This window comes from Callionymus lyra, chromosome 15 (genome assembly GCF_982586985.1).
Source record: "Callionymus lyra chromosome 15, fCalLyr1.hap1.1, whole genome shotgun sequence".
Classification (NCBI taxonomy): domain Eukaryota; kingdom Metazoa; phylum Chordata; class Actinopteri; order Syngnathiformes; family Callionymidae; genus Callionymus; species Callionymus lyra.
The window spans coordinates 13,999,645-14,026,561 of NC_141832.1; the positions used below are offsets into that span (position 1 = coordinate 13,999,645).

At 40.1% G+C, this 26,917-nt stretch overlaps 2 protein-coding genes across 2 annotated transcripts; one reads left to right on the plus strand and one right to left on the minus strand.

Moving 5' to 3' along the window:
- The first annotated feature begins 1,457 nt into the window (after positions 1-1,457).
- Positions 1,458-8,796, plus strand: LOC148065020 (sterile alpha motif domain-containing protein 9-like). The gene is made up of 3 exons (XM_087809842.1): positions 1,458-1,512; positions 1,820-1,882; positions 3,154-8,796. The coding sequence occupies exons 2-3, from the start codon at positions 1,879-1,881 to the stop codon at positions 7,725-7,727; spliced, it is 4,578 nt and encodes a 1,525-aa protein (XP_087665968.1). The 5' UTR covers positions 1,458-1,512; positions 1,820-1,878; the 3' UTR covers positions 7,728-8,796.
- A 15,212-nt stretch (positions 8,797-24,008) lies between these two features.
- Positions 24,009-25,985, minus strand: LOC148065021 (serine/threonine-protein kinase/endoribonuclease IRE1-like). The gene is made up of 6 exons (XM_087808367.1): positions 25,977-25,985; positions 25,786-25,933; positions 25,590-25,717; positions 25,358-25,481; positions 24,454-24,521; positions 24,009-24,380 (listed from the first exon to the last, which is right to left on the minus strand). Exons 1-6 carry the CDS (start codon positions 25,983-25,985, stop codon positions 24,009-24,011), a joined length of 849 nt encoding a protein of 282 aa, XP_087664493.1.
- Positions 25,986-26,917: the final 932 nt, after the last annotated feature.

Below are 26,917 nucleotides of genomic sequence, written 5' to 3' on the forward strand. Positions count from 1 at the left end.
ACCATAACTTTCTTCGTATACATCACAGGCACATGATACTTATATGACTGGAAACGTATTTACTTTAATATTAAATTAAATTGTACACACATACCTACTACATTACTCCCTTAGAAGTAAATAGTATATTTATTTTCCTGATCAAAAACCGTAACAGTACTTTATAGTAAGAAACATGTTTGTTGTTTTCTCTCGTACATATTAAACAAAAATGTTTACAATAATTAAATAAATAAAGTTTGTTTAACAAAACAATGTGTAAAGAAATACACACAGTAGCGCGAGCTCTCCCACATGGCTGATGCAATACAAGCATCTGCAACAATTTAGCCGTTTTATGACAAAAATAAAAACATAATACAGGGAAATATTAAATAATTGTTGGTTCCAGAAAATGTCCATAACTTTTATGCCTAAAACACCGTTGATGCATCGACCGAAAATGACTGTATTTTACTTTAAAATGAAATATTCACATATTCATACAAAATGAAGCCGATTATTTTAATAAAAAAAACAATAATAACAACGATGGAATAAAAATAAAAGACAAGTCGTCAACTTCACTTGAACCAGCAGGAACTCCGGCGCCAATCTTTACTAGCAAAGCTATCATTTTTTTGTCTTCCACTTTCAGTCAGCACTCTTACACTCCATTGATTCGTTCACAATTTAGCAGCTTTGGCAGATTTTAGGGGCAGACACCATTTTTGCTGTTTCAAGCAAGAACAAGAAGCTGCGCTCCGGTTGGTTCTGGGAGCTCACGGTGGAAAGAAGGACGTGAGGATTGTTCTTCGTCCAAGGCTTTGGTGCAGAAGAAGACACTTAACTGGATTCTCCAGGTGAATTCCATGCACTGCACACCTTGTCCTCATCAGCCCACGAAACATCAACTCAGCATTGCATTGGAAAAGTTGTTGGTACATATTTAAGAAAACAATAGCCACGATATTTTTAAGTTGGGCGTGACACCTTGTCACACCTGTTCAGGAGTGGCACTGTGTTCTCGACTGTCACGTTATCAACCTGTCCAGCAGCTTTATATTACTGATCAATAAGCGTAACAGTACTTTATAGTAAGAAACATGTTTGTTGTTTTCTTTCGTACATATTAAACATAAACTTTTACAATAATTAAATGAATAACGTTTCTTTAACAAAACACTGTGTAAAGAGATACACACAGTGGGGCGAGCTCTCCCACATGGCTGATGCAATACAAGCATCGGCAACAAAAAAAGTCTAGTTTATTTGTCTATTTCAATCAATAAAATAAAAAAATAAAAACCTATAACAATAATTGATTGTGACTGATGCATTAGAAATGGATGAAGTTCTATGTTAGTATTTCTCCGTCAACGTCACTTGCTCATGAACTCAAACGTTTTCTTCTGAAAGTGGGCGGAGCTTAAACGAGAGTTCACATAAAACCAAAGTCGAGACACGAAACACCGGCAGAAGATCTGGACGGTACCTCGACACATGCAGGGAGCGGCTTTAAGACAAGAAAAGGCAAGTAAAAGCTAAACCTCAGTCGTTGCACGACTGTTAATATTATAAATTAAGTTATTTTTCAGGCATAGTTGTAGATACAGGGAAAGGCGGGATGCTACAATAAATCTTAAACCACTGCTTACAATTAATCCAAAGATTAAAAAAAAAATTATAAAGATTAATATTTATTTGTAAAGTGTTTAAATTATTCCCAATTGGACCCACATCTTACTTTTTATTACTTCAGATGAATACATGTGTTTACACTGGTGTGTGAAACAATCGTCAACGTAAAAAAATTAAAATGACGCCATTTTCTTTGCAGGGTGGAATGTGAGAAAAGAAGACCACAGTCCTGAGATGTGGAAATAAGAAGATAAAGCTATGGGTAAGATGTTTATCGTTTAGAATTGAGGCTGAATTTCAGGGCCCGCCCTACCATTCCTTTTGTCAGCCACAGGAGGGTGGATTTCCTTAAAATCGAAACCAAGAACATATCTTCCAGTTAAAATATTAGAGTACAGTTAAAGGGTAATGGTAAATAAGATTATTATAAAATAATTCACTTAACTCAACTTAGAGTTAATCATTTACTTTCATGAGTTGGATGAAGCGCTGACTGTAATGTTTATTACACTTCTGTTGTTTACAAATGTTAAATACATTTTACCTTCTTAAATGTATTCCAGTTTATTGTTGTTATGTAACACCGTTGTCATTACACCACGAATACCATGTTTTTTCCGATCATTGTTTACTTTTTATAGACAGATAAACAATCAAGGCACATTAAAGAATCGCACAATCACACACATACAGACACAAGAACTTCCTTCTGCCCCCACCCTTGGATTAATAGCCAAAAGAAAAACCCCAAATGAATACAAATATATAAACAAATATCAACAATGAACTTTTGAAGGTGTCAGTGATCACGAGTCAGTGGTTTAGAACTTAAGTAGTTGTCACTTGGTCTATAAATTGAAACCAGACGGTTGAAATTCTGAACAATTAGAATTTGAGCAATATTCAAAGCAACTCACTGACACCTGATGTTGGACGTACATAAGAAACAGAAGATTTGTTTGTGAATCACAAACACCGTCTACAAATGTTTTGATACAGTTAGCAGCTCTAACCGAAAATAAATTATCCCAGGGCAGGGGTTCTCAACCTTTTGCAAGCTGTAAACCCAGCCCACCCCAAAGCTGGTACTTTTCAGTCAGTGTTTTCAGTGGAGCGACTCACGCTGCAGCCACTGCTGGTTGAGCTCAGTGACTGTAGATTGATACGTGCTTTAAAGTTACTGTTCATACAAAACTGCAGCGAGAATTCTGACCCGCTCTAGTAGAAGAACTCACATTTCCCTGATCCTTAAAACTTTTCACTGGCTGTCATTGTTTTTGTTTGTTAAAGCGTTTTGTGACCCTGGTCTAAAAAAAAGGCGCTTTACAAATAACCTTCACTTTACTTACTGTACTTCACAAAACATCAACTCAGCTATGTGAGGATTAAGACATTCTAATAAATTACATAAAATTGTGTAAATATGATGCAACCTTTATTGTTTCACTTGGTGAAAGAATTTTTTTTTTAAAGTTTTTAAAATAAGTTGCTGATGACAAAATAATAAGTTTCCGATCTTTTCTCACCATGTAGCTGATGAAGAGCAGATTGCCCTCGAAAACTGGAGTGAAGATCAAGTAAGAGACTGGCTCAGATCGATCGGGCTGAAGGACAAGTATGTTCAAAGACTCTATGATGAGAAAGTTAACGGAAAAACTCTTCTCGAACTAGATGAGGACTTTTTGTCAAGAAAAATGTGCAAGGCACAGGACAAGGCACCTTCTTTTTTAATCATATCAAAGAGAGATGAGCTCATCAAACGTCAACAGGTTAAGCAAAACGAAATCTCTGCCAGTGACAGTCAAAATGAAGTGAAAAAGAAGGCGAATAAGACAAAATCACAAAACAGTCCACCTACAACAGGCCAACCAGAACTGGTCCACGGTCCTAACCAGGGTGCACAGAGCCAGCAGACACCGGCAGACAAAAGCAACACAAAGGATGATTGCAAACCACGACCGTTTGATCAGGAAGCTCTTGATTTCATATACAGGAAGAATCGAGTCCTACCACCAGAATCTGGAGCATTTGACCTGATAACCCCCTGTCATGAATACAAGTCTTTTGCTTCGGGGGCCACACTAGACCGCACCAGACTGCAAGCAAAGTTTGCCTGTGAGGTTCTTAAATTTGCAACAGGTTGTATAAACATTAGGACAAATGGAACAATACACTTTGGCGTGATGGACAGCCAAGGAGATTCAGAATATGTGCACGGTGAGATAATTGGTGTACCAGTTACAGAGAAGGACATGTATGTAGACGCTTTGAACTACGTTGAAAAGAGCTTCTCCTCTGACAAGGATCAGATTCGACAGTGCATGCGGCCACCAAGATTTGTTGAGGTCATAGATCCTAAAGGTACAGAAAAGAAGTATGTTGTTGAGGTTGATATAGTACCCAAGATCAGTATCGTCAAGAACGAAGTGTATTCTGTTCGTTTGCCCAAGTTCAATGAATCCAGCAACAAAGTACAACTTGAGAAAGAAACAATTTATCGAAGGATGGGCTCAAAAACGGAACCCGTGAATGACATAGAAATAAAGCACTTCTATGAAGGGATCAAAGATCGAGATGCTCAAAGAGAGGAAGCAGAGAAAAAATATTTCTACAATGCTCCATCTATTTGCAAGGACCTTGGAAGAAAACTCACAATGCTGATGACAGATGACAGGAAATTCATTGATAAAGACAAGTGGTTCATTTTAGTCACAAACAAATTATCCTCTGCTGATCTTGGCAATATTGACTGGTTATTAAACCTGAACATCTTCTGTGTGTTCGACTTTGACCCAGACTCAAAGGTCTCAGGTCTATGCAATACATTCCTTCAGCATCATGTGGCAAACATGCATTCTTTGCAGAGCTACAGGCTCCCCACTGGCATGGCCGTCAAAGAATTAGAGAGCCGCTTGCATCTGTTTGAACAGACTAGCTGGATTTTCACAAATGGTCGTTCTGACTACAATGGAAACGACAATCCATGTGATGAAATGACATGGATTAAATCCAAAATGACTCTCCTTTCTGAATCGGTGTCTCTGATATGCAAACATATCCTTCCTAAAGGGGCATTTCAAGTTATTTTCCTCATCACTTCAGAAGTTGAGAAACCACTTTTGCATACATTCCATGAATTCTACAGAGACATGGAAGGTCATGAAGACATCATCTGTATCTGCGAGTCTGAGAAAAACTTCTTAAAATGGCAAGCATTTGCAGAGTCATATGGCAAAGAGGATGTGGACAATCACAGCGTTGTTGGGCTGAAAATGAGCCATGTTGACGCAATTTTGCAGCAGGTGCAGCCAGTTAAAACAGTTGACAAACTTTTACCTGTTGTGAACGGGACATGCACTCTTGTAACACAGGAAGAGGAAAGAATGTACTCCTTGGAGATTCTTTCAGTGAATCATTGTGATGAAACAAACGTCGACTTCATCGATGAGGAAAAGGAGGAAATTGAGCAGCAATTTTACGGAGGAGGCAGAGTGGAGTGGATGAACTTCTGGCTTGCTGATCAAGGTTATGTGGGTGAGGTGATTGAAAGAGATGCATATGGAAAGGCTTCCAAACTTCTTAATGACAACCTGAAATATAGTCCCTGTCAGGACCCTGTCGTCACCATAAATATCAACCATCATCCTGGAAGTGGTGGCAGCACAGTGGCAAGGCTGTTGTTATGGAACCAAAGAAAAACACTGAGATGTGCCGTCGTAAAATCTGACCAAACAGTTGCAGATGTTTCTCAACATGCAGTTGAACTAAGAGAATATGAAGAAAAAGATCCACAAAGGTGTCTGCCCCTCCTGCTCCTGATTGAAGATTCTGATAAGGACTACCTGGAAGATCTCAGAAAGGAGCTGGAAGTTGCCATGATTAAGAAAAAGATTCAAAATGGAACACTTTGCTTTATTTTACTGAGTTGCAGGAGGTCTCACGATCCAGAAAGGAAAATCAATGAGTCTTCACTTCAAAATGTCTCAGTCACTCACAGACTGTCAGAAATAGAAAAGAGGAAATTTGCTGCGAAACTTGATAAACTTGAACAACAATACGAGCCAGATTTCATTCTCACCTTTGTCCTGATGAGCAAAGGTTTCTCAGAAAAGTATATTCGACAGTTCGTCAAGCATCTACTCCAGGACATTGACAGCAAGTCTGTTGTCACACGCCTCATGCATTATGTGGCACTGCTAAACACATATGTTCAAAACTCCTACATCTCCCAGTCACACTGTGAAGCCTTGCTATCTATGACACTTTGTGTGGGAAGATCCAAGTTTGAAGAAAACCTCAGCGATCAGGCAAAACTGGTGTTTCTACACCTAAAAGACGACAAAACTGACATTCAATCCATCAGAATTATCCATCCACTAGTTGCAAAAGAAATCCTAGAACAACTTCTGGATAAGAAAATGAATCAAAGCAAGTTGGCCATGAATCTTCTTGGAGAAAGTGTACTTTTTGAACACAGATTTGGAAGATATGAATATCAAACATTTCTGAGGGATCTTTTCATCCGGCGATCCAAAAAAAGCAAGGGTGACACATTTGACACTTTCGTCGCCCCTCTTATAGAGTATGTTTGTGAGCACGAAGGCGGCCCAGACCCAGCAATTGCTTTACTTGAAGAAGCATTCATGTGTTTCAATGAAGATCCCTTTATTGCACTGCATCTCGCTCGCTTTCATTATAAATATGCACGTTTTGAGGTGGCTAAACACTGGGCAGAGGTTGCTGCAAAAAAACAGCCCAACAACTCATACATTCTCGACACCAAAGGCCAAGTGTACAAAAGATGGTTTCAAGCTAAATGCAAAGCCATTGACGACAGCAAAGCCCCCAAAACTGTGGACAGTGTAGCAGATGCAGTGGAGACTGCTCTTAAAGCCATAGAGTGTTTCCAAGACTGCGAGAGAGCTGCTGAAGCAGATATGGAACATTTGAACAATTCTGGATATTTTGCTGAGGTAGAGGTTGGCTGCAGTTTGCTGAAGCTGATTCAGTCACTGCCAATGTTTTCAACACCACACGGCCGCTCCGAATTGACAAAGTTCCTGCTAACGGATTACATTCCCCCCGAAATTCACGACTCGTGGAAACCATTTCATGACCGTCTGAAAAAACTGCATAAGGCCATGCAAGATTCACTTGAGTGGATATCAGAAGATCTCAGTTATTTCCAGACAGAAATCGAAGCAGATGAAGAGGAGACACCAGGAAGTCCTGAGGAGAAGATCAGCCATCCACTGAAGTGGTTGACAAAAAGATCGTCAGAGTTTGGAGACATCTTTAGTGGGATTGATTTTCAGCCAAATCAGCAAATTCCCGACAATCTAACTCCATTCCAAAAACAAATGATCATTTATCGACTTGGAGGGGGAAACATAACATCAATTATCTCCAAGCTAACTGACAAGAAGAACGGAGTGCAGATCCTGAAGACCATTATTTCTCTTTACCCAAGCAATCCACTGCAGGCAAAGCTGCGCCAAAATCATATAATCTGTTACATCTTGGCCCATATCACTCTCAACTGTTTGTCCTCCCAAACACAGTCACCCTCTATGAGAGACCTGAAGGCTCTGTGCCAACAATTCCCGACTGACAATAGAAAATGTTCACCAGGAGCACTTTTCTTGTTGACATTATTGTTTTGGCCGGATGATCATGACTCAGACACTGAAAAAGAAGCCAAATATGAAACAGTGCAGTCAGCAGTTGAGGAACTTAAAAAACGCTACTGGACCAAGATAAAGGAAATCAAAACAGGGAATAGAAGACTATACACACATTTTTTCCTTGGGAAAGGAAAAGGATCGGACAAGTTTGTCCACAAGATGAAGTTTGGAGAATTAGGAAATGCCTCTCGCTCAAAGTGGTGGAGTGGAGAGGTATTGAAGCGACCTGAGACTGCAGTGATACTGAAACAAGTGTCCGGCTGGACTGAAGATGGAATCGTCTACCTGGCTGGTCCCACAAAGAGGAAGTTCAGCCTTCTGCCCCTCCATGCACCTTCAGTGCCTCACAGCAATGAAAACATCACGTTCTACTTGGGCTTCACATTCAGGGGCCTGGTAGCCTGCAACATTAGTAAGAAGTAGCTCATCAATAGCCTTACATTTTGTTCCTGGGAATCCAGCCTTAACCACAATGAAATATGTAGATGTGGCAGAATCTTATGCACTTATATCATACACTTGTGTCCTTTTGCCTCTTTGCAAGGACAACAGTTTACGAGCCAACAGCAACAGCAAATTCTTGCTGCTTCCAGAGGATCCCTGTAATAATTGCATCTAATGTCACAAATACCCACTGCTACTGTGGAAACACACACTCTAAAACTTCTACTAAATTCATTGTCATTGTGACCTGCTATGTAACTTGATGTTCTGATTCTAAGAGGAAATTCACTGGGGGGCAGATAGCGAGACAGACAAAACACATCTTGCTGACACACTGGAACACATCGTACCAGGTTCCTGTTTTATCAGTTAACTGACGTTTGTACCGCGATTGACACATGGAACCAACATCCTGGACAACGTGAGCCGTCAGACGAAGAACCACACCTCTATCATGAACTGTCTTGAATTTTATTGGCTTGTTTGAATATGTAATCGCACATTGTTTTCCTTCAATAAAACGAAGCCGCACTGTGGGGCTTGTCAGAACTTTCCTCGGACCCGTCTGAGCAGTAGCAAGTGCAGTTTGCGAAAACTGTAGTACTGGAGTTCTCCCCTTTTGCAAAACGGTGATTCAAAAAGACAATTCTGTCTCCTCTAAGTTCTTCCTCCATCCATTTCATCTTTTACGTGAAGACAGCGATTCGTGTTCCGGGACGGTTGTGAGAGGATCAGCGACGGAAATTGTTTCCCAACACTACTGAACTAGTGGACAAGGACTGGTTCAGTATTTTGTACTAAACTCATATACCACTGCAAATGCAATATTTTACTGTCTTGTTCCAATTGGTCAAACCTTTGTGGATGTTCATGAAAAATAAATTGTTTTGGTGAGGGAAAAAAATCGTATTGTTCTCTATGTACTAGGCCTGTGTGGTATACCGCTTCGTACCGTAAACAAGTTTTATTTTCGTTACATTTTTCATATACTGCTATACCTGTGAATATCCCAAATAAAGATCAAGTGTTTCCACGGGGGACCTATTTCACTGCTGCACATGAACAATACAGCGTCTGCACAGGAAAGTTTTGAGCGTACATTGGCTGCCGAAAACACGTTTTAGATAAAGTAATAGATAATCCACAACCACAGCTCAATCTGCACCCTCTCAAGTGAGGGGTCAAGATAGCGAAAGCAATCACATTCAACCTCATCAAAGATATGGTTCCTGTTATAATGATGGTTAACTGCACTGATTATGCAACTATGTCCAATAAAAATATTCAATTTTTACTGTAACCATTATCATTCTCATCTTTAACATAATTACTGCCACCAAACTGAAGAGGTCATGCTTTAACCTGTGTCTGGACATGAAAACAAAACATGATACAACCCTTATGACAGTAGTATGGGCTATTTAAGCCAATCGACTGCTGTAATTATTTTCTTTTTAAAAGAAAATGTGGGTAAGAACACTCTTGCATGAGAAAAAAAACAAACATTAAATACGGTGAAACGGATAGAATATAAAAAAAAACATGACATGAACATTATGTCATAGCGCTCAGCCCTAGCTCATCATCTCTCATCATGCAAGGTTCTCCATCATTTTGCCAAAAAGTATTACTTTGATGAATCTTTACTGGCAAAGCTATCATTTTTTTGTCTTCCATTTTCAGTCAGCACTCTTACACTCCATTGATTCGTTCACAATTTAGCAGCTTTGGCAGATTTTAGGGGCGGACACCATTTTTGCTGTTTCAAGCAAGAACAAGAAGCTGCGCTCCGGTTGGTTCTGGGAGCTCACGGTGGAAAGAAGGACGTGAGGATTGTTCTTCGTCCAAGGCTTTGGTGCAGAAGAAGACACTTAACTGGATTCTCCAGGTGAATTCCATGCACTGCACACCTTGTCCTCATCAGCCCACGAAACATCAACTCAGCATTGCATTGGAAAAGTTGTTGGTACAGATTTAAGATAACAATAGCCATAATATTTTTAAGTTGGCTCGCCCCTTCGTGTTTTGTAGGGAAACTTGGTTCTTCGTTATCTTTTATATGTAATGATAATTGTACAGAATGTTCTGAATGGTTAAAATCTAGCTTTTTAATGATGAAACATGACAACTGAATATAAACACGAAGATAAAACGATTAAAACACAAAAACAAGATAAAAGTACTTTTCCTTTGGCTCGACGATGAACGACAAAACCAAATGGTTCAGTAGGTTTTCGGTTGTTGACCAGTAACTGAACTTGTTATCAAGGAAATGACTGGTCTTTTAACTAGGAGGTGAAAAATAACAAGCCAACGTAAAAAAAAGAATTCACAATTAAAATAGTGCAAAGATAAATTAGAGCTTATACAATAACAACATAACCACGATCAATATTAGCAAGTTTTTCTACCAGAACAATTCAAGTAGGTTTAGTAGTAGTTTCTTCACTTATACCCATAGATCAGTGGAGAAACTACCTTAAACATCTGCATTTAAAATGACATTTGAACTCACAGTGAGGTGCAAACAGAACGGCATCTTCTCTCTCACTTCCAGGCCAAGAGTACAGATGTCTCTGGGGAGATATGATGGTCTGCCACGGGTAAGTGTGGCCGCCTGACCCCAGTGGATCTGAAGGGGGTCATCTAAACCTAAAATATTGAACAATTGTCTTAGTAATAAAAAGCTTGACCAGAATTTTGTACATTTTTACCATAACTTTCTTCGTATATATATCAGAGTGACATGATACTTATATCATTGGAAACGTATTTACTTTAATATTAAATTAAATTGTACACACATACCTACTACATTACTCCCTTAAAAGTAAATAGTATTTTTATTTTTCCTGATCGATAACCGTAACAGTACTTTATAGTAAGAAACAAGTTTGTTGTTTTCTTTCGTACATATTAAACAGACTTTTACAATAACTAAATAAATAACGTTTGTTTAACAAAACACTGTGTAAAGAGATACACACAGTGGCGCGAGCTCTCCCACATGGCTGATGCAATACAAGCATTGGCAACAATTTAGCCTTTTTATAACAAAAATAAACACGTGATTCAGGGAAATATTAAATAATTGTTGGTTCCAGAAAATGTCCATAACTTTTATGCCTAAAACACCGTTGATGCATCGACCGAAAATTACTGTATTATACTTTAAAATGAAATATTCACGTACAGTTATTAGAGTTCAGCAGGTGAGATACATTAACGGCTGTACTTCCGTCGAGACCCGGAGATCGGCCCTTTCAAAATAAAAGTCCGCGAACAATTCAAGTGAGCAGGTGTGGGCAATTCAATTACCGCACTTTACATATATTATTTATTATGATTAAAGCAAACATTAACGGATTTATAAATTGCATAACAAAATCTTTATTTTAAATAAATCACGTTTTTTATCTTAAAAATGCTATTTTTAGTATTTTTTTTAGTATTTAGTAACATAATGAAGCTGATTATTTTCTACTACAAGGCAGCGAACAAGAAGTTCTGCACTTGTGACTTCAAAAAGTGAGTTTATTGATAAAATATACTTTTTTTTTTTTTAAATCTGCGTCACTGTTGAACAGGCCTTATTGTGAACGAGCAAAGACAATGAATCACGGAAAAAAAAGTAGAAAACTTCGGAAATTAATGAAAAAACAAAAACAAGGATGGAATAAAAATAAAAGACAAGTCGTCAACTTCACTTGAACGAGCAGGAACTCCGGCGCCGTCACTTGACTCAATTTCCTGCACGATAAAAAATATTGTAAACTATTTTTAAATGACTGACAAGAGAAGCAAATTAGCAGCTTTAAGCATAGTTCATTTAAAAGATCTGAACCCAGAAGGTGAATCAGAAAATGTAGAAAAGGCACATTGATGACATTAGATGATTGACACCAGTCGTCACAACTGATTGGATAAAAATCTGCATACCATATATTACCAGAGATGCCCGCTTACATTTTCTTTGACTTAAAGTTAAGACGAAAAATGTATTTCGTATCTAATCCTGAAGATTGAAGGAAGTAAAGATAGTTGAAGGACCCGTGTGAAGCGTTTACCTGTTTGCAGTGGCACCGTTATGTGTTCTCTCCAGTCGCCCTTCACCACCGCTCTGCCGCCGTACTCCAGCCGTCTGACGATCGGTCCGTCCAGCGGCTCCTTTTCTATTCGGTCACTCACGTCCTGAAATAGAACCAAATTAACTTGTTCAAAACACTCTTTAGTTCACGACATGAGCAATGGAGTAGGACGTGTTGGAGAAGGCTCCCGAAATCTTTCAGTAAAACTTTAAATTTAATTACATTAGCGCTGAAGCTATCGACCTAAACCAGCACTTTAAACCTGTTGGCTAACCAGAGATGTCGGGAAAGGGCACCAAGAACTCCAGGAGCGGTAACTCGACTCAACAACAGTTGAGGCCTGCTGATGCCGAAGCCTCGCGTGAGCGCCCGGCTAGCCCCGAGCATTCAACCCATTGTCAAACGATGGACTTTGAAAAGCTTAAACTGCAGCTTCTCGCCGCTCTCCGTAAGGAGATAGCGGATATATTGAAAGAAGAGTTGAAGGCCGCACTCGACGAGGCACTATCGCCCTTAAAGAAAGACATTCGAGCTGTTAAAGCTAAGGTGGCTAGCGACATATCAGCGGTTGATGCTAACGTCGCGGGCCTGAAGTCTACTGTGGGGGAAATGGAGGTTTCTCTCTCTGGCGGCTCCAACGACATCACTCAACTTAAAGCCACAGTGAAGCGTCTTGAGACGGTTGTGACGACACTGGAGAATAAGTGAGGACCTGGAGGCGAGATCACGGCGTAACAACGTGCGCATCCTGGGCGTTCCGGAGGGACCCGACAGCTGTTCTACATCCGTGGTGTCCAGCATGCTGAAGGAGGCGTTCGGTTTGGAGGCGATGCCGGAGCTCGACCGGACACACACTACGACCGAAACTGAATCCCGGGGATCGTCCACGTCCCATCGTCGTCAGGTTCCACTACCACAGAGACTGTGCTGACATCTTGCGCCGGGCCAGGGAGAGAGGACGCATCAGGTTTGGAGACAATAACTTGTTGATCTTTCCTGACTACACCGCGAAGGTAGCCTGAGCCAGGGCTGCATTCAACGAGGTACGTCAACAACTACGGGCTCTGGATGGAGTTCGGTATGGTCTGTTGTACCCTGCCCGCCTACGGGTCACACATAACGGGACTGAGAGGGAGTTCACATCAGCCGATGAAGCAGCAAAATACGTCAAAACATTGAGTGAGAAGTGATGGTGTCTGTGCTGCTGCATAACTCAGGTTTCTGTTCCTTGACAGCTTGAAAAGCTGTAAATGGTTTAATGTTATATATTAAGTTTTTATAAGATTTCTATTTTGAAACATTTCATTTTTACATTTCTTGTTATATTGTTCTTTGCACTTGCAAATATGGTTCTGAATCTTAATACGATTTACAAGTATCTTTCGGATAATAACAATTTATATTTGAATTTTTTCTTCATCTGCGCTCTATTATGATGTGGCCAGATTTCGGGGGCCACTCATTTGAGGTAGTTGCGTTAACTTTTTTTAGTGGGTTGGTAAACGTGTAGTTTATTATGAACGACTTTTCTTACTTAGTGGGTTTTACACGGCCGTCACTCCAGTGTTTTGTTTTTGGAGGGGACTTTGCGTGTCGTTTCGGTTTGTGGGTTTTTTCTTATAACTTTTATTGTTTTTCTTATTCACTTGTTTTTGTTGGTTTTCGGGGAAAAGGGGAAGGGACTCTCCTCGGCTCATCATCACCGTCTCACTTATTAATGTACACAGCATTTGCTTATGAGTAACACAAATCACTTCTCAGGGAGGCCGCTGAGGTTTCTTAGCTGGAATATTAAAGGAATGGGGGAGCCCATCAAACGATCCAAGGTTTTCACTCAATTGAAAAAAAATAATTGTGACATAGTGTTCTTGCAGGAGACGCATCTGAGAATTAAAGATCACAATAGACTGCGGAACCCCTGGGTGAGTCAAATATTCCACTCAAATTTTAACTCAAAAGCTAGAGGGGTCGCCATTCTTGTCAACAAGAGAACACAGTTAACAGCCACAAAGGTAATAGCGGACATAAATGGCAGGTATGTTATCGTTGCTGGTACCCTCATGCAAACCAAAGTTCTCTTGGTAAACATCTATGCTCCTAATTTTGACGATGCCACATTTGCAGGGAAATTACTTAGTGGTCTTCCTTTCCTAGACTCTCACTCTGTAATCTTAGGTGGGGATTTTCATTGTGTCCAGGAAAATACACTAGATCGTTCTAGCTCTAAAAAACAGACACAGTCATCAATGTCAAAAATGTTTATGGATTTTGCTATTCGGATGGTCTGGTTGATCCTTGGAGACACAGGAATCCTTCCTCCAAGAAGTTCTCTTTCTTTTCCCCAGTCCACCATTCATATTCAAGAATAGATTACTTTTTAATAGATGAGACTTTGAACCCTCTCGTATCCAATTCGGATTACTTAAGTATTGTTATCTCTGATCACGCTCCAGTGATCTTTGATATAAATTCGTCCACTCACAGGCACAATCGACCACCCTGGAGGTTTGATTCACTTCTACTGGCAGATCTGGACTTCTGTAAATTTATTTATAAATCAATAGATGACTTTTTGGACATAAATCGTAAAGACTGCTCCTCTCATAGTTTACTATGGGAGACAATAAAATGTTACCTCAGAGGCCAAATAATTTCTTATTCGTCCCATACAAAAAAAAATGTAATGCTAGACTCTCACAAATTGTTGTTGACATAAGTAATCTGGATGAAAAATATTCTGAAAATCCAACTCCAGAGTTGTTCAAACGGAGGCTCGACTTGCAGGCAGAGTTCGATCTGATATCTACCAAAGATGCAGAACGCTTACTTCTCCGTAGTTGCGGCACTTATTACGAACATGGGGAAAAACCATCCAGATTATTGGCTCATCAACTCCGCAGGCGAGCAACCTCTCGTCATATCATGGAAATAAGAAACAAACAATAACTCATTGACAGACGACCCCATCGACATTAATAATATTTTTAAAACCTTCTATTAGGATTTATATAGTTCAAATTTTCCGGAGGATGATCATGTAATGAGAGACTTCCTGGACAAATTGTGCTTCCCATAAATTGAAGAAACTCAACGGGAAAAACTAGATGCAGCTTTGACCCTAGAAGAAATCATACAATCAATTAGAAATATGCAATCAAACAAAGCCCCTGGACCTGATGGTTTCCCTATTGAGTTTTTTAAAACATTTCAATTGAAATTAGCCCCACTATTACTATCTGTGTTCAATGAATCACTTGAGCTTGGCACGTTGCCTCCAACGTTTACCCAGGCACAAATTGTAATACTACCCAAGAAAGACAGAGACCCGAGCTTGTGCGGCTCTTACAGACCGCTCTCTCTACTAAATTCTGATGTCAAAGTATTAGCAAAGATCCTCGCTACTAGATTAGAGAAAGTCATGCCTACCATAATATCCGAAGAGCAAAATGGTTTCATAAAAGGTATTCTTCAATACCCGCACTTTATTTAATATCATTTACTCTGATCAGACTGAGGCTCAACCAGAGATTGCAATATCGTTGGATGCCGAGAAGGCCTTGGATAGAGTAGAGTGGACATACCTTTTTTCCGTTTTAGAAAAATTCAAATTTGGGGACGTATTCATTTCCTGGATACGTCTTTTGTATTCTTCGCCTCTTGCCAGTGTAATCACAAATTATATCAAGTCTAATAATTTTGGTCTAGAACGTGGAACTCGCCAAGGTTGCCCACTCTCTCCGTCACTTTTCGCTCTATCCATCGAGCTGCTATCTATTGCACTGAGATCTGAAAGAGGGTTTCAAGGTATCATACGCAATGGAAAAGAACACAAACTCTCTCTTTATGCTGATGACTTGCTTCTCTATGTTGAAAACCCTGCTGTTGGTGTGCCTGTGATTTTGAACATTCTGGACACATTTGGTAAATTTTCCGGTTACAAATTAAAACTCGATAAAAGTGTTTGTTTCCCTATTAATGGCTCAGCACAACAAATGCAATCGTCCAATTTCCCGTTTAAATTTAATCTGACTGGCTTCAAGTACTTGGGGGTCAATGTTACTTCAACTATATGTAAACTAGTTTCAGCAAACTTTACCCCTTTAATATCAGAGATGAAATCTGACATCCGTAGGTGGTCCAGTCTTCCCCTTTCATTAATTGGTAGAATCAATGTGGTCAAAATGAATATTCTTCCTAAATTCTTGTATTTCTTTCAAACTCTGCCATGCTTTCTGCCCAAGTACTTCTTTAACACTATTGATAAGATAATAAGTTCTTTTTTATGGTCTGGAAAAACGCAGAGGATCAAAAAGGCAATTCTTCAAAATTGCAAATTTGATGGCGGTCTATCTCTACCAAATTTTCAAGCTTACTACTGGGCCTCTCACATTCAAAAAATTGGCTTCTATGTGGCATCGTCAAAATTTTCTTGGTGTCATATGGAGCTGGCGTCTTGTCGGAGAACCTCTATGACAGCTCTGTTGTATTCTTCACTTCCCTTAAAACTTTCAGAATTTACAAATAATCCAGTTGTTCACAAACAGTTAAAATGTGGCTTCAATTCAGGCGTCACTTTAAGTTTAGAGATGTTTCTCCTCTTACACCCGTGAGCCTTAACCATGCGTTTCCTCCTTCTGTGTTGGACTCTTCATTCGCTGCTTGGCAGGATAGAGGTATTAAACATATAAAAGATTTGTACATAAATGACATTTTTGCCGATTTTAATGAGCTTTCTACATTATATGAGCTACCGGCTTCACACTTCTTCAGATATTTGCAGATCCGAAGTTTTGTTTCCAAAACTTTTTCAAACTTTCCCTCACTGCCTCCCAATCAACCCTGGGAAGAGTTTCTTACAATTAATCACCAGCAGAGGGGGTCAATCTCTAAATGATATGCCTCTATCCTGTCAATCAGCACAGAAGATACAGGAACAAGGGAGCGATGGGAGGAGGAGCTGGGGATGCGCATCACTGAGGATTACTGGGGGAGGGACTTGCGTATGGTTGGGTCCTCTATCTCGTGTGCTCGACTTGTACTGATCCAATTCAAACTTCTGTTCAGAGTTCATTACTCAAAGTCCAAACTGTCGAGGATCTACGACACCATTACTGATGTATGTGACAGATGTCAGAGCTCTCCATGCAACCTCTCACACATGTTTTTCTTATGCTCAAAAATTCAGATTTTTTGGTCCAGATATTTTTCAATCATGAGCACAGTGCTTGGCGTGCAGTTGAAACTTTGTCCATATATTGCTCTCTTTGGTACACCTAACATCACCAGTGGACTGAGCACCGCACAGAGAGAAATGGTTGCATTTACTTCACTGCTTGCCAGACGCTGCATCCTCCAGAGCTGGAAATCATCTGATGCTCCACCAATACCAAAATGGCTCAGAGAAACAATGTACTATCTTAAATTGGAAAAAATTAAATACACATTAAGAGGCACTACAGAGTCATTCTATGTCAAATGGAAACCTTTCATCGAATATTTTACTGCCTGACTGAGAAGAAACTATATTTTTATGTGTCATTCCATCAGTACTGTGAGATGAGCCGGGGAGGGGTGGGGAGGGAGGGGAGCACACGGGTATTCTTATCAAATTCATATTGAATTCAAATGCTCAAACTTTTTTTTGATGTATACACTGCATTTCAAAAGAAAAAAACACCTTTGGTTTGTTATCTGTGTGTTGTTTACTTCTTTTTTAGTTAATGTATTACTTTACTTTATTTATTTTTTTATTTCTATTTCTATTTTATTTTCTGATTGGGGGGAAAAGAAACGAAAATCTTTTTTTTCTGAATTTCCCTTGTCTGTTAAAAAAACAAAAAAGTATATTACATGTGTGAAAATGTATACATTGTTGAATATGTCTCAATAAACATATTTGAAAAAAAAAACAAAAAAACAAAATTTATAAGATCAATTCTAACAGAAATAAAACACATAGATCTAAACATCACTAGATGACTCAAACATTACAGGTGTGAGGAGATCTTGTGAGGGGAACAACTTGCATTGTAAACGCAGCTAACAAATCAATGATATAAACATCAATGCCTGTGAAGCTCATCTGTAGACGTCTCCTCAAATAATCTCCGATAAGCACTTTCTTCTGCAGGTAAAAGCGTGAACTCTGGGTTCTGAATCTTGGAACGGATGAAAAAGCACCACTAACCGTGTTATCCTTGCAGTCCTCGCTGAGAACCTCGGGAGCGATCCAGCCCTCCGTCCCAGGAACCCCAGACCTTCCGAGATCATGGCCCGAACACGTCCATGTGCGTTAGGCATGGACACCAGGATGTTGTGAGGTTTCAGGTCTCTGTGGACTGGAGTGGACAGGATGAGGACCAGTGGGCAGGAGCACAGATAAAGTGGTGGTGGTGGTTCCTACCGATGTTGAGAGAGTGTAGATACGGCCTGAGACTGCAGTGATACTGAAACAAGTGTCCGGTTTGACTGAAGATAATCGTCTACCTGGCTGGTCCCAAAAAGAGGAAGTTCAGCCTTCTGCCCCTCCATGCACGCTCAGTGCCTCACAGCAATGAAAACATCACGTTCTACTTCGGCTTCACATTCAGGGGCCTGGTAGCCTGCAACATCACTAAGAAGTAGCTCATCAATAGCCTTACATTTTGTTCCTGGGAATCCAGCCTTAACCACGATGAAATATGTAGAATTGTGACAGAATCTTATGCACTTATATCATACACTTGTGTCCTTTTGCCTCTTTGCAAGGAAAACAGTTTACGAGCCAACAGCAAATTCTAGCTGCTTCCAGAGGATCCCTGTAATAATTGCATCTAATGTCACAAATACCCACTGCTACTGAACTAGTGGACAAGGACTGGTTCAGTATTTTGTACTATACTCATATACCACTGCAAATTCAGTATTTTACTGTCTTGTTCTAATTTGTCAAACTTTTGTGGATGTTCATGAAAAATAAATTGTTTTGGTGAGGAAAATAAAAAATTGTATTGTTACATTTTTCATATACTGCTATACCGGTGAATATCACCAAACAAAGATCAAGTGTTTCTAAGGGGGACCTATTTCACTGCTGCACACCAACAACACAGCGTCTGCGGCGAGAGCTCTCAAAGCGAAGGACACGTTGTTGCCTCAGATTAACTAATACCACAAGAGCAGCCACGTGTGTAGTGTGGAAGTTTGGTTCAGAATGAAAGACGCGATCAAAACAACTATCTCTTACCAATGCTATCGAGCAAAAGTGTTAGCCGGCATCGACAACACTAGCAATTTGCTTCACAACCTTAGCCGAAAACACGTTTTAGATAAAGTACCCTCCACATCCACAGCTCAATCTGCACCCTCTCAAATGGGAATCAAATTCAACCTCGTCAAAGATAAGGTTCCTGTAATAATGATGGTTAACTGCACTGATTATGCAACTATGTCCAAACATTTTTTTCCATTTTGACTGCAACCATTATCATTCTCATCTTTAACATAATAACTGCCACCATACTGAAGAGGTTATGCTTTAACCTGTGGCTGGACATGAAAACAAAACATGATACAACCCTTATGACAGTAGTATGGGCTATTTAAGCCAGTGGTTCTTAACCTTGTTGAAGGTTGAGATTACTGATTTTTTTGTCTTCCACTTTCAATCAGCACTCTTACACTCCATGGATTCGTCCACAATTTAGCAGCTTTGGCAGATTTTAGGGGCGGACACCATTTTTGCTGTTTCAAGCAAGAACAAGAAGCTGCGCTCCGGTTGGTTCTGGGAGCTCACGGTGGAAAGAAGGACGTGATGATTGTTCTTCGTCCAAGGCTGTGGTGCAGAAGAAGACACTTAACTGGATTCTCCAGGTGAATTCCATGCACTGCACACCTTGTCCTCATCAGCCCACGAAACATCAACTCAGCATTGCATTGGAAAAGTTGTTGGTACAGATTTAAGAAAACAATAGCCACGATATTTTTAAGTTGGGCGTGACACCTTGTCACACCTGTTCAGGAGTGGCACTGTGTTCTCAACTGTCACGTTATCAACCCACAGCTTCTCTTCTATTCTATCACTCACAACCTGCATGGAACCAAATAAACTGTTCTCAAACTGAGCATAAAAAGGGCAAAGCAGGTAATTTAATGTTAAAGGCAGTAACACTAGCTTAGAGAAACTAAGTTATCTCTATACTTTTCTTTAGATACAGGTTGGTAACCTGGTTAAGCCCTCATAGAACCACTGCTTCTTTGCAATGTTACTTTGTGATGCTCAAATGTATTTAGAAATCCTCTTGGTGTCCATATTTTCATGTACACTACCACAAATGTTGCTTTGAATTAACTATTCAAGAATGGCTCGCCCCCTAGTGTTTTGTAGGGAAACTTGGTGCTTCGTCATCATTATATGTAATGATAATTGTACAGAATGTTCTGAATGGTTACAATCTAGCTTTTTACTGATGAGACATGACAACTGAATATAAACACGAAGATAAAATGATTAAAACACAAAAACAAGATAAAAGAACTTTTCCTTTGGCTCGATGATGAACGATCCACAGCTCAATCTGCACCCTCTCAAATGGGAATCACATTCAACCTCGTCAAAGATAAGGTTCCTGTAATAATGATGGTTAACTGCACTGATTATGCAACTATGTCCAAACATTTTTTTCCATTTTGACTGCAACCATTATCATTCTCATCTTTAACATAATAACTGCCACCAAACTGAAGAGGTTATGCTTTAACGTGTGTCTGGACATGACAACAAAACATGATACAACCCTTATGACAGTAGTATGGGCTATTTAAGCCAGTGGTTCTTAACCTTGTTGAAGGTCCCGAACCCCACCAGTTTCATATCTGCATTCACCGAACCCCTCTTTAATGAAAAATAAAATGTGATTACTTGTATTCCCCGTCTCCATGCAGCTTCAAGAAGTGTTCCTTCAGTTTTGCCTGTGCAACACTAGAGTTGCTCAACTTGGCTTTGAAAATCCTGCAGATAGGACGCTCACTCCCATCACGTTCCGTGTTACATGTGAATCCATGTTGTACATATTTGTCGGTCCACTTTCTTCTTTTTCCCAACATAGTTAGTACCGATTAAAATATTAACAAAGGAATAACGTGACGTACTACCACGACAGTCGCACTAAATTCCCCTCAGCACTGATTGGCCAAGCAGTGTAGCATTATCGTCTGTAGCCAATGATGGCCAAGCAGGGTCTGTCATCACGAATTTACACGATAATTCGGGTGTGTCCGAACCCCTGAGACCAACTCGCCGAACCCCTAGGGTTCGATCGAACCCAGGTTAAGAACCACTGATTTAAGCCAACCGACTGCAGTAATTATTTTCTTATTTAAAGAAAATGCGGGTAAGAAAACTCTTGCATGAGAAAAAAAAACCCTGTTATATACCGTGAAACAGTGATAGAATTATTTTTTTTTAAACGTGATATGAACATTTCGTCATAAACGCTCATCATCTCTCATCATGCAACGTTCTCCGTCATTTTGCCAAAAAGTATTACTTTGATGAATCTTCACTGCACACCTTGTCCTCATCAGCCCACGAAACATCAACTCAGCATTGCATTGGAAAAGTTGTTGGTACAGATTTAAGAAAACAATAGCCACGATATCTTTAAGTTGGGCGTGACACCTTGTCACACCTGTTCAGGAGTGGCACTGTGTTCTCAACTGTCACGTTTATCAACCTGTCCAGCAGCTTCTCTTCTATTCTGTCACTCACAACCTGCATGGAACCAAATAAACTGTAAACAAACTAAGCAGAAAAAAGGGCAAAGCAGGTAATTTAATGTTAAAGGCAGTGACACTAGCTTAGAGAAACTAAGTTATCTCTATACTTTTCTTTAGATACAGGTTGGTAACCTGGTTAAGCCCTCATAGAACCACTGCTTCTTTGCAATGTTACTTTGTGATGCTCAAATGTATTTAGAAATCCTCTTGGTGTCCATATTTTCATGTACACTACCACAAATGTTGCTTTGAATTAACTATTCAAGAATGGCTCGCCCCCTAGTGTTTTGTAGGGAAACTTGGTGCTTCGTCATCATTATATGTAATGATAATTGTATAGAAATGAATGAATTTACTGGATACCAGCATAAGTCACAATCTTGATGGTGAAAACTGAATGGCTGCTGGATCGCAGTATTCCCAGTTCAACTATGTTTGCCATGTTTTTGTGTGACCACTTTACACCAATACTGATGACGTAGAACATCCTAGTTCACGAAGAATATAGAAATGATCATATTGACCAAGTACACGCACAACAACTCTTTTTCCACGTTTCTACTCGACAAAACTTCTTCGAAAACATCGAAGGTGAGTAACATGTTTATTAGAACCACTATTATATTAAAGTCAAACATTTATCTGCGAGTCCAAATATCTTTTAAATCGATCGATTCACTCACTAATTTCTTTGGTCAAGACCGACCAGCCATGTTGACTCTCATTTTACGTCACTTTCAACGCCAACGTCATGAATTGAATCATTACAAATACACTGTTACTGTGCACCATGTTTCCATTGATGTATATTTAAACAACATGTGGCATTTTTGTTCAATCTGGGCTGTTAATTTGTCTTTTCTATGCATGTTTTTAGAGTCAGATTTTCTAATTGAACTTTAATAAATTATTTAAATGATTAATTCATTGATAAAAATGACCATCATTGCATAAAGACACTGTTTTGTTTGGAGGTCACACCTAAAATATTGAACAATTGTCTTAGTAATAAGAAGGTTGACCAGAATTTTGTGCATTTTTACCATAACTTTCTTCGTATACATCACAGGGACATGATACTTATATCACTGGAAACGTCTTTACTTTAACATTAAATTAAATTGTACACACATACCTACTACATTACTCCCTTAATAGTATAGTATTTTTTTTTTCCTGATCAATAACCCTAACAGTACTTTATAGTAAGAAACATGTTTGTTGTTTTCTCTCGTACATATTACACATAAACTTTTACAACAATTAAATAACGTTTGTTTAACAAAACAATGTGTAAAGAGATACACACAGTGGCGCGAGCTCTCCCACATGGCTGATGCAATACAAGCATCTGCAACAATTTAGCCTTTTTATAACAAAAAAAACACATAATTCAGGGAAATATTAAAAGACTGTTGGTTCCAGAAAATGTCCATAACTCTTATGCCTAAAACACCGTTGATGCATCGACCGAAAATGACTGTATTATACTTTAAAATGAAATATTCACGTACAGTTATTAGAGTTCAGCAGGTGAGATACATTAACGGCTGTACTTCCGTCGAGACCCGGAGATCGGCCCTTTCAAAATAAAAGTCCGCGATCAATTCAAGTTGAGCAGGTGTGGGCAATTCAATTACCTCAGGGTCCGCACTTTACATATATTATTTATTATGATTAAAGCAAACATTAACGGATTTATAAATTGCATAAGAAAATCTTTATTTTAAATAAATTAAATTAAAAATGCTATTTTTAGTATTTGTTTTAGTATTTAGTAATATAATGAAGCTGATTATTTTCTACTACAAGGCAGCGAACAAGAAGTTCTGCACTCAAAAAAAAAAAAGTGAGTTTATTGATAAAGTCAGCATATAAGTTATTTTTTAAAAATCTGCGTCACTGTTGAACAGGCCTTATTGTGAACGAGCAAAGACAATGAATCACAGAAAAAAAGAAGAAAACTTCGGAAATTAATTAAAAAAAACAAAAACAATAATAACAACGATGGAATAAAAATAAAAGACAAGTCGTCAACTTCACTTGAACGAGCAGGAACTCCGGCGCCGTCACTTGACTCAATTTCCTGCACGATAAAAAATATTGTAAAATATTTTTAAATTACTGACAAGAGAAGCAAATTAGCAGCTTTAAGCATAGTTCATTTAAAAGATCTGAACCCAGCCCCCTGTTGGCTCCTGGGCGTCAGAAGAACGTGCGGATGGAGCTTCGTGAAAGCCTTGGGAACAAGAGGAGGCACTTGACTGGAGGGTCGACAGCTGATTCTGCCGGTGAATCCCAGGCACTGCAGGCCTGGTCCTCACCAGCACACAGAACATCTACCCCGGCTCCATTTCTCCTCCATAAATAAGGCAATAGCGACATTTATTTTGTGCTGGGTGAAAACATTTGTAGTTCACTCTGGTTCACTCGTCTGGGACTCTTTTTGGCAGTGCAGGTGTGTCTGCTCCGGTTCTTCGCAGGGACCAGAGAGTTTCTCAGCGATCAACGCCGATTCTGGTGTCGACTCCTGCGACTGGGACGGAGGTGCTGGAGCACACGTGTGAACCCGCGGCCTCGGGTGCGTGTGGAGGGCATCGGGTTTTAAAAACTGCTCAGCAGTGGAGTAGTAAGGCAAGAAAGGCCTTTCCTGTGTGCAGGTCCGCATGGCCAGGTATGTGTGCATCAGCAGGTGAGGGAACCGTGAGGTGAAATACGAGACAAAGTCATCGGGGATGGAACCCAGAGTGTCCTGAACCTCTAGTGGCAGCTCCCGGTAATGATGTTTCTGAAGAAAAAAGAGAAAGGAGATTGAATAGAAAGTGAAGAAAGTCTTACTTGTGTCAAAGAACAACACAAACCTTGTTCCTCATTGCCCGAAGAAGGTCTCGCACCGAGCCACCCTTGTAGGAACGGAACTTCCTCAAATCTTAAGATGAAAAAACAAAACAGTTATTTGACTTCATTTACTGTATTTTTATTATTTTAATTTGTAACAAAAAATCCATAGTGCACATTATGAGATGATGAGTTCACTCCGTGAGTCTCTGTAACATTAAACATATCAATAAATACAATTGTTGTACTTGTTTTATCATTTAATCAATCTTTATTAGTCAACCGTGAAGCAAATTTGAAAATAAAAATTAAAAATATCCACTACATTATAATAAGCTACTGATGGTTCCTCTCACACGGTTCAGGACCAGAGGAGAGAAATCCTTCCAGACTGTTGCTCCTAAGCTTTGGAACGATCTTCCTCTGTGTTTGATGATCTACTGACTCCTTTAAGAAACATTTTAAGACGTTTTTATTTGTTCAGGCTTTTCCTTGATTTTCTGGAACTCCTGTTGTGTTATCAGTTTTATCTTGATCTTTAAAGTATATACTTTATTGAATATTGTTTGGATTGTTTAAGCGCTTTGTGACCCTGGTCTGGAAAAGCGCTATATAAATAAAAATTACTTACTTACATGTTTTGAAGTTTAAATTTCGGGTTAAATATCTCCGACATTTTAGGGCAAATTAATGTATTTTTTCAGATCCTGTTTTAAATGTCCTTTAAGATTATTCCCAGGAACCCTTTAGTAATCACTGTGTGGTATTCATCTGCAACCGTAACAGAATGGGATGTTTTCCAGCACCAGTGGAGATGCCCGCTTACATTTTCTTTGACTTAAAGTTAAGACGAAAAATGTATTTCGTATCTGATCCTGAAGATTGAATGAAGTAAAGATAGTTGAAGGATCCGTGTCAGACGTTTACCTGTTTGCAGTGGCACCGTTATGTGTTCTCTCCAGTCGCCCTTCACCACCGCTCTGCCGCCGTACTCCAGCCGTCTGACGATCGGTCCGTCCAGCGGCTCCTTTTCTATTCGGTCACTCACGTCCTGAAATAGAACCAAATTAACTTGTTCAAAACACTCTTTAAGTTCATGAGGATTCATGAAGGGAGGCGAAGACACGACTGACTGGTATTAAAAAAAAAAAAAACACACCTGAAAGAACTGCAGCTCTTTCTCCAGGCTCCAGAAGAACGGGTGTTTGAGGACGCACTCGGCTGACGGGCGCTGCTGAGGCTTCTCACTCAACATTTTCTCGATGAGGTCTTGAGCCACGATGTCACCTGTTAGCAGGAGCTGGGTTCAGAGCCGAGCGAAGACACGAGAACTTTTCCAAGTCTGGTTTTCTCACTGTGCACGTCGGACTGGAGGTGCTCGAGGCTGTAAGTGCCCAGTAAGATGTTCGCTTGTCTCTGTAGAGATTTCCCAAAAGGGTGGGATCCCTGGGACACCACGTAGTAGAACACACAACCGGCAGAGAAGATGTCCACGGAGCAGGTCTGGAAGAGGTCGCATTTGATGGTAAGAATAAACACAACAAACACAAAACATGGGTTTAGTATAGAAATGGGATCTGGAAAAAGTATCAAAAACTAAATTTATGGGGGCGTGGTTTGGCCAGCAATGGAGTAGGACGTGTTGGAGAAGGCTCCCGAAATCTTTCAGTAAAACTTTAAATTGAATTACATTAGCGCTGAAGAAAACGACTTAAACCAGCACTTTAAACCTGTTGGCTAACCAAAGATGTCGGGAAAGGGCACCAAGAACTCCAGGAGCGGTAACTCGACTCAACAACAGTCGAGGCCTGCTGATGCCGAAGCCTCGCGTGAGCGCCCGGCTAGCCCCGAGCATTCAACCCATTGTCAAACGATGGACTTTGAAAAGCTTAAACTGTTAAAGCTAAGGTGGCTAGCGACATAGCAGCGGTTGATGCTAACATTGCGGACCTGAGGTCTACTGTGGGGGAAATGGAGGTTTCTCTCTCTGGCTGCTCCGACGACATCACTCAACTTAAAGCCACAGTGAAGCGTCTTGAGACGGTTGTGACGACACTGGAGAATAAGTGTGAGGACCTGGAGGCGAGATCACGGCGTAACAACGTCCGCATCCTGGGCGTTCCGGAGGGACCCGACAGCTGTTCTACATCCGTGGTGTCCAGCATGCTGAAGGAGGCGTTCGGTTTGGAGGCGATGCCGGAGCTCGACCGGTCCCACACTACGACCGAAACTGAATCCCGGGGATCGTCCACGTCCCATCGTCGTCAGGTTCCACTACCACAGAGACTGTGCTGACATCTTGCGCCGGGCCAGGGAGAGAGGACGCATCAGGTTTGGAGACAATAACTTGTTGATCTTTCCTGACTACACCGCGAAGGTAGCCTGAGCCAGGGCTGCATTCAACGAGGTACGTCAACAACTACGGGCTCTGGATGGAGTTCGGTATGGTCTGTTGTACCCTGCCCGCCTACGGGTCACACATAACGG